General features: G+C 47.6%; 2 protein-coding genes across 4 annotated transcripts in view; both read left to right on the top strand.

Moving 5' to 3' along the window:
• The window catches only part of FUBP3 (far upstream element binding protein 3), a 64,646-nt gene extending 62,679 nt beyond the window's left edge, over nt 1–1,967 (top strand). For all 3 annotated transcript variants that reach the window (XM_050760055.1, XM_050760056.1, XM_050760054.1), the window contains one exon: nt 633–1,967. In XM_050760055.1, the coding sequence (XP_050616012.1) occupies nt 633–641 (9 nt within the window). In that variant the 3' untranslated portion in view covers nt 642–1,967. The remainder of the gene's footprint in view (nt 1–632) is intronic.
• Nucleotides 1–13,499, top strand: part of AIF1L (allograft inflammatory factor 1 like) — an 803,784-nt gene that overhangs the window by 292,352 nt on the left and 497,933 nt on the right. The window lies entirely within an intron of this gene.

Genomic DNA, 13,499 nt, shown 5'->3' with positions numbered 1-13,499 from the left:
GACTGTAAAGGAACGTGTGCAGAGGGTGCGCTCCAGCGGCTGCTCCCGAGCAGGGTGGAGTGGCCAGGCCGTCAGCCATGCCTGGGCAGCAGCAGGAGGCAGGGAGAGGGCAGTGGGGGCAGAGCCCAGCTTTCCTCTTCTGCGCACAACCTAGAGGGTTCTGTTCAGAGGCCAAAAACGGATTTCTTATTAAAGAAGGGAAGACGTCCAAATGTTCCCACAGGGCGCATTTCCCACCTGCTGCCAGTCAGGTCCTCATGGATAACATTTCAGTTACCTCCTGGCCCTGGACTCAGCTGGGTAGGCCACTCACTGCCAAATTGGCCGTCTGGGTCTGGTCCTGGGGAAACAGGTGTCAGGGCTGGTGGCGACAGCGGCTCACACTGTCCGCTCTTCCCTGCCCCGAGTCCCTAGCAGAGAGAGAAGCCCAAGACCACCTCTTCAGCAGAGGTTTTATCTGGCCCAGCTCCCGTGACGCGAGACCCAGGGGAGGTGCTGGGACACGGCCCTGTCTGTGTGTGTCGGTGCCGGCATGGCGCCAGAGGGGAGAGGGTGGCCTGTCACCTCCTCACTGGCACGCAGACCTGAGAACCTGCCATCACAGACTAACTCCTCTTCCCTTCCGCCCACAGGAGCAGTAGGACAGTGTCCTCCTGGCCAACTTTCCCTCAAAATCATTGTCAAAGAAAACCTATTTGTAACAGGTTTTTACATTCGCAAACCTTTTGATGAAGAACCGTTGTTTTGTTCTGTGAAACACTATATTTAGATTAACGGAATTTTTCTAAAAATCGGGAAAGTTAGTTACTAAAAATTGCTGATCATTTTTGTTTCATTATTTTTGTTATTTCAAATGTATAAGCTCTGGGATTCTTTTTGGAGCAATACCTACAAAGTCAGGCACCAGAACGTGCCTCAGAGCTGTGACATTTCAACATGATGGTTTCGGTTTTGCTTTGTTTTGTTTTGTGTCCTTTTTATTTGCAGTTTTTTCTGTTGCAACAGAAAGTGGCTTGGAAGTCTTAGGTGGTATGTAACAAATTCTTTTTAAAAATTTTAAAGCAGTATTTAAGTATTCTTAAATGTGTAAATTCATTTAATGTTTTACTTCTAATTTGTTGTATCTTGGCTGTCTGGTTTTATTGCATTTTTTAAAAAACTGAACTATTATGTATTGTAATGAATGATGTGAATTCTGAATTGAGACAGATAATTGTATTGCTGTCCAACAGGGGTTGGGAGGGGCATTTTGTAGGGTTTGTATAATTTCTAGAGTTCTAAAGGGGTAATATAAAAATGTGTTCGTGTGTTTAGCATACGTTTGTTTCATGTCTCCATTACCAGTCGCAACTGTGTATCTAAGACCTCCAAGCTTGTTTTTAAAACAAAACAAAAAACCTTTCTCTATTCTCTCAGAAATATAAATACTGTTATTTTTAATATTAAGAAATTCAATATAACTTTTAACACACACTGTGGAACATTAAACCATATAAAAATGTAGTTATAACTATTTTTAATTCCAAGGTGTTGTTTGCTCTTTTCTTTTAAATATTTTCTTAATATTTTGTCAGATTAACTAGATGAATAAATTAGTATTAACCGCATTATGAATTAAATAATTTTGATTTAATAAAAGGGATAATATGATTTCCAGTGTTTACTGTAGTGTATCTTGTACAGATAACATGTATTTTTAAAGGAAAAAAAACGGAATTGAAGCTATTTTTTCTTGCATTTCTAATTGACCTGAGGGACATTCCGTTTGAAATGTACTGAAGTTACAGTTTCTGGTTTTTTCTCCTTATTTTTCTTATAATGCTTGAAATGTCTAACTATTAAAAAAGACAATTGGAAAATGTTATGCATGTGGTTTTTAAGAAAAAAAGTGTTCTTTTTATTTGACTGACAATTCATTTTACACTCTATATAATAAAATTTCCACAAGACATCTTGTGGGCAAAGTCTTTCTTGCCTGTTTGCCTTCCATTCGCCAGTTTGTCCCTCTGCCCCCTGCCCGCTGCCGCGCGAGAGGGCAAGAGGATTCCTGCGGGCCTCGCCCATCGTCTTGCACCGCGTCAGCCCGCCTTTGCTGGTGCACAGCCTAGATGTCTAGCTAGTTCGTTAAGCTAATTTTATTTTAATGGCTTTGATTTGACAGCTTGACTTGAGTGCCGTGGTTGGGCTCAGCTCCCCTTCCGTCACAGCCAGCCATCTCTAAATGAGAAGTCAGTACGGGAGTGTCATCGGATGGAACTGGGAGATGCATTGAAGGGCGTGCGGCGGGTCAGCGGGCTTCTGCGACTGACTGGGCAGCCCCTTGCCCTCCGCCCGCTCCCCTTCCCGGCATGCCCATGCACACACACTCGCCTATAAATGTAGGTGGGCTGCCCTAGGCGCGGTGCGGTTTCCCTGACTGTTGCTGCCTGCAACCCCCGCCTCCTTGTCCCCAGCCTCACCTGTGGCTCTGGTGGTGGTGCTTTCTCGCTCTCAGCCCCGTGCCCACGGTGGGATGCCAGATTGCCAGGAGGGCTAGGAGGCGTCAGCACACGTGCTCATTCTATCCTTCCTTTCATGAAGAAACAAATGGGGCGTCCTTCCCCAGAGGGGTTAAGTTACAGTCCTGTGGTCTTAGGACTCGTGGCGACAGTGTGGGCCTCCGACTTGGAAGAGCATTAAGGAATAGAGAACACCAGCCTTCGCCTTTTTTTTTTTTTTTTACCTTGTGTCCCGTTGGTTGGGGTGACTGGCTTTGAGCAGTGTCTGCTTTCATGTCTGAGCGGGCCCTGCCTTCGCCCTCAGCCTTTCTGTGCGGGTCGCCTCTACTTAGATGCAGGGACCTGTTTCAATCCCGAACGGGGCTTGCTGGGGTGTGCCTGGCCAATACTGGCCGCTTGTCTGTACTGCAAGCTCTGACGGGAGGGGAAAAAAAGCATCTGTGGCTCCTTCAGGCCGAAAAGGGGTGTGGAGAGCAGCCCATCTGCGGCCATGGCAGGCCTGTTGAGAGCCGGAAGACAAAAAGGAGATGTGGCATTTTTAACTGCACCTCTAGAGAATCGAGTTTGACGTTGAGAAATTGAATAGTAAAAGGCACTTGGAAAGTGGGGGGAGGGGGCCGAGTGGGAGGAGGGCGTAAACGCTGATGACGGTAATGGGAATTCGGGAGAGGGCATTACAGAGAAGACTTCCTTCTAATTCATCTTCCAAGCTCTGTGCCAAAACAGCATTTGGCATGGTTCACAGGGAGCGATTGTGTGATAATGAACCCTAAGGTGTCCCTTAATTGAAGACTGAGCATTGCGGTTTGTGCCAAGAGTCATAAATGGTGCAGGCTTGCGGAGGATGCATTTTCTTAAATGTATCGGTAAGTACAGATTAGCGCTTGTCCCCAGTGAAATGCCCATACTATAAATTATGGAAATCTCTCTCTCTCTCTGATGCAATCTTTTATTGGGGGGAGGGGGGTGTAGTACCACAGGAGGCAGGGGGGAAAGTTTGCAAGCATATGAAATTTGGCCTCTCATTAACATGGCGCCCAAGGAAGACGATTTTCATCAGCAGTCTGGTGTACTGGAAGGCTAAAGTGCTTGAAATGTACCAAGTTCAGCGGTTGTGTTCCATTAAGAAAGATGCATGGTCATCACTGTAAGGGCAGTCCGGGTCGGGGAGGCGGGGCGGGCGGCTGCCCAGTCTGTCTTCTGAATGCATGGCCCACCCCCACCCGCCACCGCCCATGCCTACTGGGTCTCTGCCAGCCTCCCAGGTTCAGGATTCATCAAGGAGCCTGCTGAGGCGATCCCAGCCCCACCCAGAAATTTGGGCTGGGGTTGAGGAGTTCTCAGCCAACGGGCCTCAGTCAGTACCCCTGGCCTCTCATCAGGTAGGAGGCACCATCTTTCCAGGGTCACTCGAAAGCGGTGACCAGCCATGATGTCCCAGAGCCCCCACAGTAGGGTCGGCTGGGGTACAGACGGCACAGTGCAGTGCCTGGTCTGCGAGAACGTGGGTCACCTCAGAGTCGCGGCTTCTAGCTGGCTACAGCCTCACTGTCTCCCAGCCCCACTTCTGGTCCACTAGGGCCCAGCTGGGGTTTTTTAAGATGGGCTGAAGCAAATGGGCCTGATAGATGCTTAGAGATTAATGGCCAGAAAGTGGCTTGACACTCAATTCCGCAGGGGGCTGCCGGCCCTGCCTCTGTGTGGGGTGGAAGGGGAAGCAGAGGCAACCCTCACCACCCTTGAAACAATGGTCATCTTGCCCGTCCTTTGTCTTGAAGGTGTTTCTGTAGCATCTACCAAGGGGGTCCTGGCCCTTTCCAGGCACCTGCTTCCAAGGTGGTCTCTGCACCCTGGGAGGTAGAAAGGCCTAATCTCCCCATTTCACAGATGACGGCTCAGAGTCAAAGGCTGAGACCTGCCCTTATTCACACGGGCATGGAGGGGCCAGTTCTGTGCCAGGTTCTATGCTGCATTCCAGCTGGGGCTTCAGAGGACAGCATGACCACCGCCTCCTGGGGGTCCACTGTCTTTTGTAGTCACCACCAAGGGAGGTGGTTGGCAGGATGGGGAGACGATCTTAAAAGTTAGGGCTGAGGACCAACCATGGCCAGCCCTGGAATTGCATTACAGTCAATCATCGTTTTCAGTTCTGTATTTGCAAATTCACCTACTCACCGAAATGTATTTGCAACCCCCAAATCTACCCTCACAGGGCATTTGCTGCCATTCACGGTGAAAAACATGAGTTACTCAATGCACGTGTTCCCAGCTGAGGTGGGAAGGTGGCGGCGCTCTGCCTTCTGGTTCCAGCTCTTGCGCCACAAACAAGCCCTGTTCCTTGGAGTCTACTTAGTGCCACAGTTTTTGCTTTTTGTGCCTTTTTTTTTTTTTTTTGACAGTTTCACTGTCTAAAGTGGGCCCCAAGCATGGCACTAAAGGGCCGTCTAGCAGTCCTGAGCATAGGAAGACTGAGATGTGGCTGATGGAGACAATACATGCGTTCTGCTGCTTGCAGGCCTGAGTTACAGTGCTGTTGGCCATGAGTTCAATGTTAATAGGTGAACAATAAACATATTAAGTAAGGAGTCTTCATTTTTATTTATTTTTTATTTTTATTTATTTATTTATTGAGATGGAGTCTTGCTCTGTCACCTAGGCTGGAGTGCAGTGGCACCATCCCAGCTCACTGCAACCTCCACCTCCCAGGTTCAAGCAATTCTCCTGCCTCAGCCTCCTGAGTAGCTGGGATTACAGGCATGTGCCACCACACTTGGCTAAATTTTTGTATTTTTACTGGAGACGGGGTTTCACCGCGTTGGCCAGGCTGGTCTCGAACTCCTGATCTTAGACGATCCACCCATCTGGGCCTCCCAAACAGCTGGGATTACAGGCATGAGCCACTGTGCCCGGCCAATAAGGGGTCTTTAAACAGAAACACACATAAAGCAAGATGATGGAGTGCTGATGCATGCCTGTAGTTCCAGCTACTAGAGAGGCTGAGTCAGGAGGATCACTTGAGCCCAGGAGTTCAAGGCTGTAGTGAGTTATGTCCACGCCTGGGAATAGCCACTGCATTCCAGCCTGAGCAACATAGCAACACCCCATCTCAAAAAAATTAAAAAGAGGCCAGGCGCAGTGGCTTGTGCCTGTAATCCCAGCACTTTGGGAGGCCGAGGCGGGCGGATCGTCTGAGATCAGGAGGTTGAGACCAGCCTGGCCAACATGGAGAAACCCCGTCTCTACTAAAAATACAAAAATTAGTCAGGTGTGGTGGCGCACACCTGTAATCTCAGCTACTCAGGAGGCTGAGGCAGGAGAATTGCTTGAACCTGGGAGACAGAGGTTGCAGTGAGCCGAGATCATACCACTGCACTCCAGCCTGGGCGACAGAGTGAGACTCCATCTGAAAAAATAACAATAATAATAAAATTTTTAAAAATAAAATAAATAGAAAAGATTATCTGTAGATTGGTGTGGACACTGGCTTGCAGGAACCTTGCCTTGTATTTCCCTTAGGAACAAGGGTTCAGTATTTGATGATTCAGTGTTTGCAGAGACTTTATACATCACTACCATGAAGAACTACAATCCACCAGCTCTTACTTTCCTGTAAGGAAAATCCGATTCTTATCCCATTTTGGAGATGAGGAAATAGGGTTCTGTTTGTTTGTTTGTTTGTTTGTTTGTTTGTTTTTTCTGAGATGGAGTCTCGCTCTGTCACACAGGCTGGAGTGCAGTGGCGTAATCTCGGCCCACTACAAGCTCCACCTCCCGGGTTCAAGCAATTCTCCTGCCTCAGCCTCCTGAGTAGCTGGGATTACAAGTGCCTGCCACACCTGGCTAATTTTTGTATTTTTAGTAGAGACGGGGTTTCACCGTGTTGGCCAGGCTGGTCTCAAACTCCTGACCTCGTGATCCACCCGCCTTGGCCTCCCAAAGTGCTGGGATTACAGGCGTGAGCCACCGCGCTCAGCCAAGGAAACAGGTTTGAATAGGTTCTGACCAGAGTCATACCATGGTTGTGCATATGTGACCTGAGAGGTAACCAGGACTATGCTCCCCATTTTACAGATGAGGCTGGAACCTGTCCTTACTCACACAGGCTTGGAGGGGCCAGTTCCACGCCAAGTTCGTGCTACACTCTGCTGGGGTTTCAGCGGAGAGCTACACTTGCTGAGGCCTCCTCGAACCTCAGCCTGGCTGCAACACCGGCCTGCCTTGCCACACCCACACATGAGCAGAGCCAGACACATGTGCAAGGAATACCTAACATGGTTCTAGTGGGGCCTGGCGGGTTCAGCCTACCTAAGGCAGCAGGGTGTGAGGCATGAATGTGTAAACGAAACTTGGGTCTGAGTCCTGTCTGCAGCTCATATGACCTAACCTCTGGTATCCTAAGTGTGGGGCTAGTAGGCACCTGCCCGCCCGTGGGGCTACGATAGGAGTCAATGGCACACAAGTAAAGCGCTTCACACCTGGTTCTTAATAAGCACTCAAAAACTGGCCACCGACCTAGTACAGTGGCTCACATCTGTAATCCCAGCACTTTGGGAGACCAAGGTGGGAGGATCGCTTGAGCCAGGAGTTTGAGACCAGCCTGGGCAACGGAGTGAGACCCCACCTCTACAAAAAAAAAAAAAAAAATTTTAAATTAGCCAGCCATGATGGCGCACACCTGTATTCCCAGCTACTTGGGAAGCCAAGGTGAGAGGATCCCTTCAGCCCAGGAAGTCGAGGCTGCAGTGAGCTGTCATCATGCCACTGCACTCCAGCCTGGGTGACAGAGCAAGACCCTGTCTCAAAAAACAAACCAAAAAAAAAAAGCTGGGCGCAGTGGCTCACGCCTGTAATCCCAGCACTTTGGGAGGCCAAGGTGGGTGGATCACCTAAGGTCAGGAGTTCGAGACCAGCCTGGTCAACACAGTGAAACCCCCGTCTCTACCAAAAGTACAAAAAATCTGCCAGGTGTGGTGGCAGGCACCTGTAATCCCAGCTACTAGAGAGGCTGGGCAAAAGAATCACTTGAATCCAGGAGGCGGAGGCCGCAGTGAGCTGAGATCGCACCATTGCACTCCAGCCTGGGCAACAAGATTAAAACACTGTCTAAAAAAAAAAAAAAAAAAAAAAAAAAAAAATCTTGGCAACCAATAGTAATGATTGAGTCCAGGATTCTCACTGCTGCAATGGCTTTGTCTGCTCCACCCTGAGTGCCCGGGACAGCCTGTGTGATGTGATAAAACGTCAGCTCATGGCCGGGCGCGGTGGCTCAAGCCTGTAATCCCAGCACTTTGGGAGGCCGAGACGGGCGGATCACGAGGTCAGGAGATCGAGACCATCCTGGCTAACACGGTGAAACCCCATCTCCACTAAAAAATACAAAAAAAAAACTAGCCGGGCGAAGTGGCGGGCGCCTGTGGTCCCAGCTACTCGGGAGGCTGAGCCAGGAGAATGGCGGGAACCCGGGAGGCGGAGCTTGCAGTGAGCTGAGATCCAGCCACTGCACTCCAGCCTGGGCGACAGAGCCAGACTCAGTCTCAAACAAAAAAAAAAAAAAAAAAAAAAAAAAACAAAAAAAAAAAACGGCAGCTCAGCACTGACCCACTGGCTTCTCCTGGGTGCCCCAGAGGTCTCCAGGATATCACGAGCCCAGGGACCCTTGCCGGTCCCCTGGAGTCACATTAGCTAAGCGGCTGGGAAAGAACAATGCCCATGGGGCAGGTGAGCCAACTCTAAGAGCAGCCAGGACCATCCCCCAGCCCCACTGCTGTGAGTAACAGATGTTTGGGTGACAACTTGGTCCATGCATGGGTAGAGCAAGTTATTCAATCCTGGCCCACAAGACGACATTTCAGGAATTCCTATTTCAAGCACATTGAAAAGGAGTCAAATCCTTGGGATGTCTCTCTTTATCAGATTCTGTAACCTTGACTTCCCTCGAGAAGCAGCTGCCTCGGACCCTGACCAGGGACCAGGGCCCTCCAACCGTCCCAGCTGTCACTCACTACCAACCATTCTGCTGAGCTCACAGCAAGTCCCAGAGATCCACACACCCTCCACTCACTAGGGTGCAGTCAGGGTCTCGAGGCTGCAGCTCCGTGTTTAAGAAAAAAGGACCAAAAACCAAAAAAAAAAAAAAAAAAAAAAAAAAACAAGGTGCGCAGGGCGCAGTGGCACCCACCTGTAATTCCAGCACTTCGGGAGGCCGAGGTGGATGACTTGAGTTCAGGATTCTGAGATCAGCCAGCCTGGGCAACATAGCAAAACCCCGTCTCTATGAAAAAAATACAAAAACTACCGGGGCGTGGTGGTGTGCGTCTGTAGTCCCAGCTACTTGGGAGGCTTAGATGGGAGGATCGCTTGAGCCCCAGAGGTGAAGATCACAGTGAGCTGAAATCACGCCACTGCACTCCAGCCTGGGTGACAGAATGAGACCCTATCTCAAAATAACAATAACAATTAACTAATTAGAAAAATAATTTTAGGGCCAGATGTGGTGGTGGCTCATGCCTATAATCTCAGCACTTTGGGAGGCCGAGGCAGGCAGATCACAAGGTCAGGAGTTCAAGACCAGCCTGGCCAACATGGTGAAACCCCGTTTCTACTAAAAATACAAAAATTAGCCAGGTATGGTGGCAGGCACCTGTAATCCCATCTACTCAGGAGGCTGAGGCAGAGGAAGCTTAAACCCAGGAGGCTGAGGTTGCAGTGAGCTCAGATCACACCATTGCACTCCAGCCTGGGCGATAAAAGCGAGATCCTGTCTCAAAAAACAAAAAAAAAAAAGAAAAAGAATTTTAGGCCAGGCACAGCAGCTCATACCTGTATTCCAAGCACTTTGGGAAGCCAACTCAGTTGGATCATTTGAACCCAAGAGTTCAAGACCAGCCTGGGCAACATAGCAAGACCCCACCTCTATTAGTAAAAAATAATAATTTTTTAAAAAAAGATTAGGTGGTGACATAAAGGGGCAATGGCTCTGTTTATATACTTATTTTTTAGACAGACTCTTGGTCTGTTGCCCAGGCTGCAGTACAGAGGCATGATATCGGCTCACTGCAACCTCCACCTCCTGGGTTCAAGCAATTCTCCTGTCTCTGTCTCCCAAGTAGCTGGGACTACAGGTGCATGCCACCACGACCGGCTATGATTTTTTATTTTTAGTAGAGATGGGGTTTCACCATGTTGGCCAGGCTGGTCTCGAACTCCTGGTCTCGGATGATCTGCCTGCCTCGGCCTCCCAAAGTGCTGGAATTACAGGCGTGAGCCACTGTGCCCGGCCTTATACATTTTAAAAAACAATTTGTAAGCATAATGTTTTTAAAAAACACCATGCACCACGCACTCAAGTACATTATATGCTGCATTTTCTTTTTTCTTTCTTTTTTATTTTTTTTTATTTTTATTTATTTATTTATTTATTTATTTTTTGAGATGGAGTCTCTGTCACTGAGGCTGGAGTGCCATGCCATGATCTCGGTTCACTGTAACTTCCACCTCCCAGGTTCAAGCAATTCTCCTGCCTCAGCCTCCTGAGTAGCTGGAATTACAGACACCCGCCACCATACTGGGCTAAGTTTTGTATTTTTGGTAGAGACGGGGTTGGCCAGGCTGGTCTCAAACTGGTTGGCCTTGAACTCCTGACCTCGAGTGATCCGCCTGCCTCGGCCTCGCAAAGTGCTTTGATTACAAGCTTGAGTCACCGCGCCTGGCCAAAACTGTATTTTTTTTTTTTTTTTTTTTTTTTTTTTTGAGATGGAGTCTCGCTCTGTTGCCCAGGCTGGAGTGCAGTGGCACAATCTTGGCTCACTGCAAGCTCCACCTCCTGGGTTCATGCCTTTCTCCTGACTCAGCCTCCCGAGTTGCTGGGAGTGTTACAGGCGCCCGTCACCACACCTGGCTAATTTTTTGTATTTTTAGTAGAGACGGGGTTTCACCGTGTTAGCCAGGATGGTTTTGATCTCCTGACCTTGTGATCCCCCCGCCTTGGCCTCCCAAAAAAACTGTCTTAATTATTGTACCTTTACAGTAAGTCCTTCAGCTTTGTTGTTCTTCAAGATTGTCTTGGCTACTCCCAGCCCTTCGCATTTCTATACCAATCAGCTTATCGATCTCCCAACTCCCATAAAAATATTTTAAATTTGCTGGGATTTTGACTGTGATTGCAATGAATCTATAGATCAATTTGGGAAGAACTGGCAACCTAACAATGTTGAAGATTCTTTTGGACTTCCTATGTTAACAGTCAGATCATTTATGAATAATGATGGTGTTATTTTTTTTCCTTCCCAATCCTTATACCATTTGTTCTTTGTATTGCTTGACTACACTGGCCAAGACCTCCAGTATCTTGTTGATTGAAATCCAAAAGAGTCGTCATTCTGGTCTTGTTTGTAGCCTCAGAGTGTATGTTTAGCATACATTTTGCCTGACACGGAGGTTTTCTTCTGTTTCTAGTTTGTCAAGAGTTTTGTCATGAATAGGTATTGAATTGTTTCAATGCTTTCCTCTGCATCTGTAGAGATCATCTATGATTTATCTCCTTTTTCACTTTAATATGATGAATTACACTGATTTTCAAATGTTAAACCAGCCTTGCATTCCTAGAATAAACCTCATAATGGTTGTAATGGATTATCTATTTTATAGATAGATACATGGATAGCTAGCTAGATAGATAGATGATAGGCAGATAGATAGATATAGTTGATATAGATATACATATTATATATATAAAATTGGTTTGGTTTGCTAACTTTTTTATTAGGATTGTTGCATGTACATTCATGAAAAGCATTGGTCTGTAAATTTATACCATATTTAATCAATTTATTCTCACACTGCCATAAAGAACTACCTGAGACTGGGTAATCTATGAAGAAAAGAGGTTTAATTGACTCACGGTTCTGCAGGCTATACAGGAAGCATGACTGGGAATCCTCAGGAAACTTATAATCATGGCCGAAGGCGAAGGGGAAGCAGGCACATCTTAGCATAGCAGAGCAGAGGAGAGAGAGCAAGGCATGAAGTGCCACACACTTTCTTTTTTTTCTTTTTTTTCTTTTTTTTGAGATGGAGTTTTGCTCTTGTTGCCCAGGCTGGAGTGCAGGCGCAATCTCGGCTCACTGCAACCTCTGCCTCCCGGGTTCAAGCATTTATCCTTCCTCAGCCTCCCGAGTAGCTGGGATTACAGGCATGTGCCGCCACACCTGGCTAATTTTTGTAGTTTTAGTAGAGACGGAGTTTCAACATGTTGGTCAGGCCGGTCTCCTGACCTCGTGATCTGCCTGCCACAGTCTCCCAAAGTGCTGGGATTACAGGTGTGAGTTACCGCGCCCGGCCCAAATGCCACACACTTTCAAACCATCAGCTATCATGAGAACTCACTCACTATGATGAGAACAGCAAGGGGGAAATCTGCCCCCATGATCCAGTCATCTCCCACCAGGCCCCTCCTCAAATTCAACATGAGATTTGGCCAGGACAAAAATCCAAACCATATCACCATCGAAGATGCATAACAGGTCAACTTGTGCTACTACCTGAACTCATTTCTGGGCAGGTGTGTCTTCATTGCGTACATCCCCGTTGTGGAATGTTCTAACACTGTTCTTTGAAGTCAGCCTGTGGGCATCTGCTCTAGCTCCCTAAAGTTCATTTCTCAGTTCATTAAGGAATTCCATGCTCAGATGCCAGGCAAGGTTCAGCAAACAGATCGTCTCACCATGGCCAATGATGGTTCTTGTGCAGTTAAAATCCACAACTAGGCCAGGTGGAAGGCACGTTGGAAGGTCGAGGTGGTCGGATCACCTGAGGTCAGGAGTTCAAGATCAGCCTGACCAACATGGTGAAAACCCGTCTCTACTAAAAATACAAAAAAAAAAAAAAAAAAAAAAAAAAAGGCCAATGTGGTGGCACACGCCTGTAGTCCCAGCTATACAGGAGGCTGAGGCAGGAGAATCACTAGAACCTGAGAGGCAGAGGTTGCAGTGAGCCAAGACTGAGCGCCTGCACTCCAGCCTGAGCTACAGAGTGAGGCTCCATCTCAAAAAAATAAAAGAAAACAAGGTCGGGCATGATGGCTCACGCCTGTAATCCCAGCACTGTAGGAGGCTGAGGCCAGTGGATCACCTGAGGTCAGGAGTTCAAGACCAGCCTGACCAACATGGTGAAACTCCATCTCTACTAAAAATACAGAATTAGCTGGGTGTGGTGGCGCGTGCCTGTAATCCCAGTTACTCAGGAGGTTGAGGTAGGAGAATCTCTTGAACCTGGGAGGCGGAAGTTGCGGTGAGCCGAGATCGTGCCATTGGACTCCAGCCTGGGCATCAAGAGCGAAACTCCATCTCAAAAAATAAAAATAAAAATAAAAAATAAAATAAAATCCTACTAATAGTGTTGAGTCACCAGCTATACCCAAGGCATTGTGCTCAGCCCTGGGGGATGGGACATAAGTCACTTCTCCCTGCATGGAGCTTGTCTAGGAGAGGGACTTGTTTGTATCTGGCAATGGTTAGTAAGCAATTCAACTTTACATTTTTTTAATTTTATTTTTTTAGTGATCCTCCCACCTCAGCCTCCCAGTAGCTGGAACTACAGGTGTACCACACCCAGCTTTTTTTTTTTTTTTTTTTTTTTTTTGTAGAGACGAGGTCTCGCCATGTTGCCCAAGCTAGTCTTGAACTCCTGGTCTTAAGCGATCTTCCCACCTTGGCCTCCAAAAGATCTGGTATTACAGGTGTAAGCTACCACACCCCGCTGAGCCATTCAACTTTGAAACAAAAAAATTCCTCCTACACTTTCTCTTTGAATCTTCTGAACCATTTTATTTTATTTTATTTTATTTTATTTATTAAGGAGTCTCACTCTGTCACCCAGGCTGGAGTGCAGTGGTGCGATCTTGGCTCACTGCAACCTCAGCTTCCTGGGTTCAAGCAATTCTCCTGTCTCAGCTTCCCGAGTAGCTGTGACTACAGGCGCGTGCCACCATATCCAGCCGATTTT

Source organism: Macaca thibetana, chromosome 15 (genome assembly GCF_024542745.1).
Source record: "Macaca thibetana thibetana isolate TM-01 chromosome 15, ASM2454274v1, whole genome shotgun sequence".
Lineage (NCBI taxonomy): Eukaryota > Metazoa > Chordata > Mammalia > Primates > Cercopithecidae > Macaca > Macaca thibetana.
The sequence above is the reverse complement of the archived record's forward strand: the minus strand, read 5'-3'. Positions and strand labels throughout refer to the sequence as shown.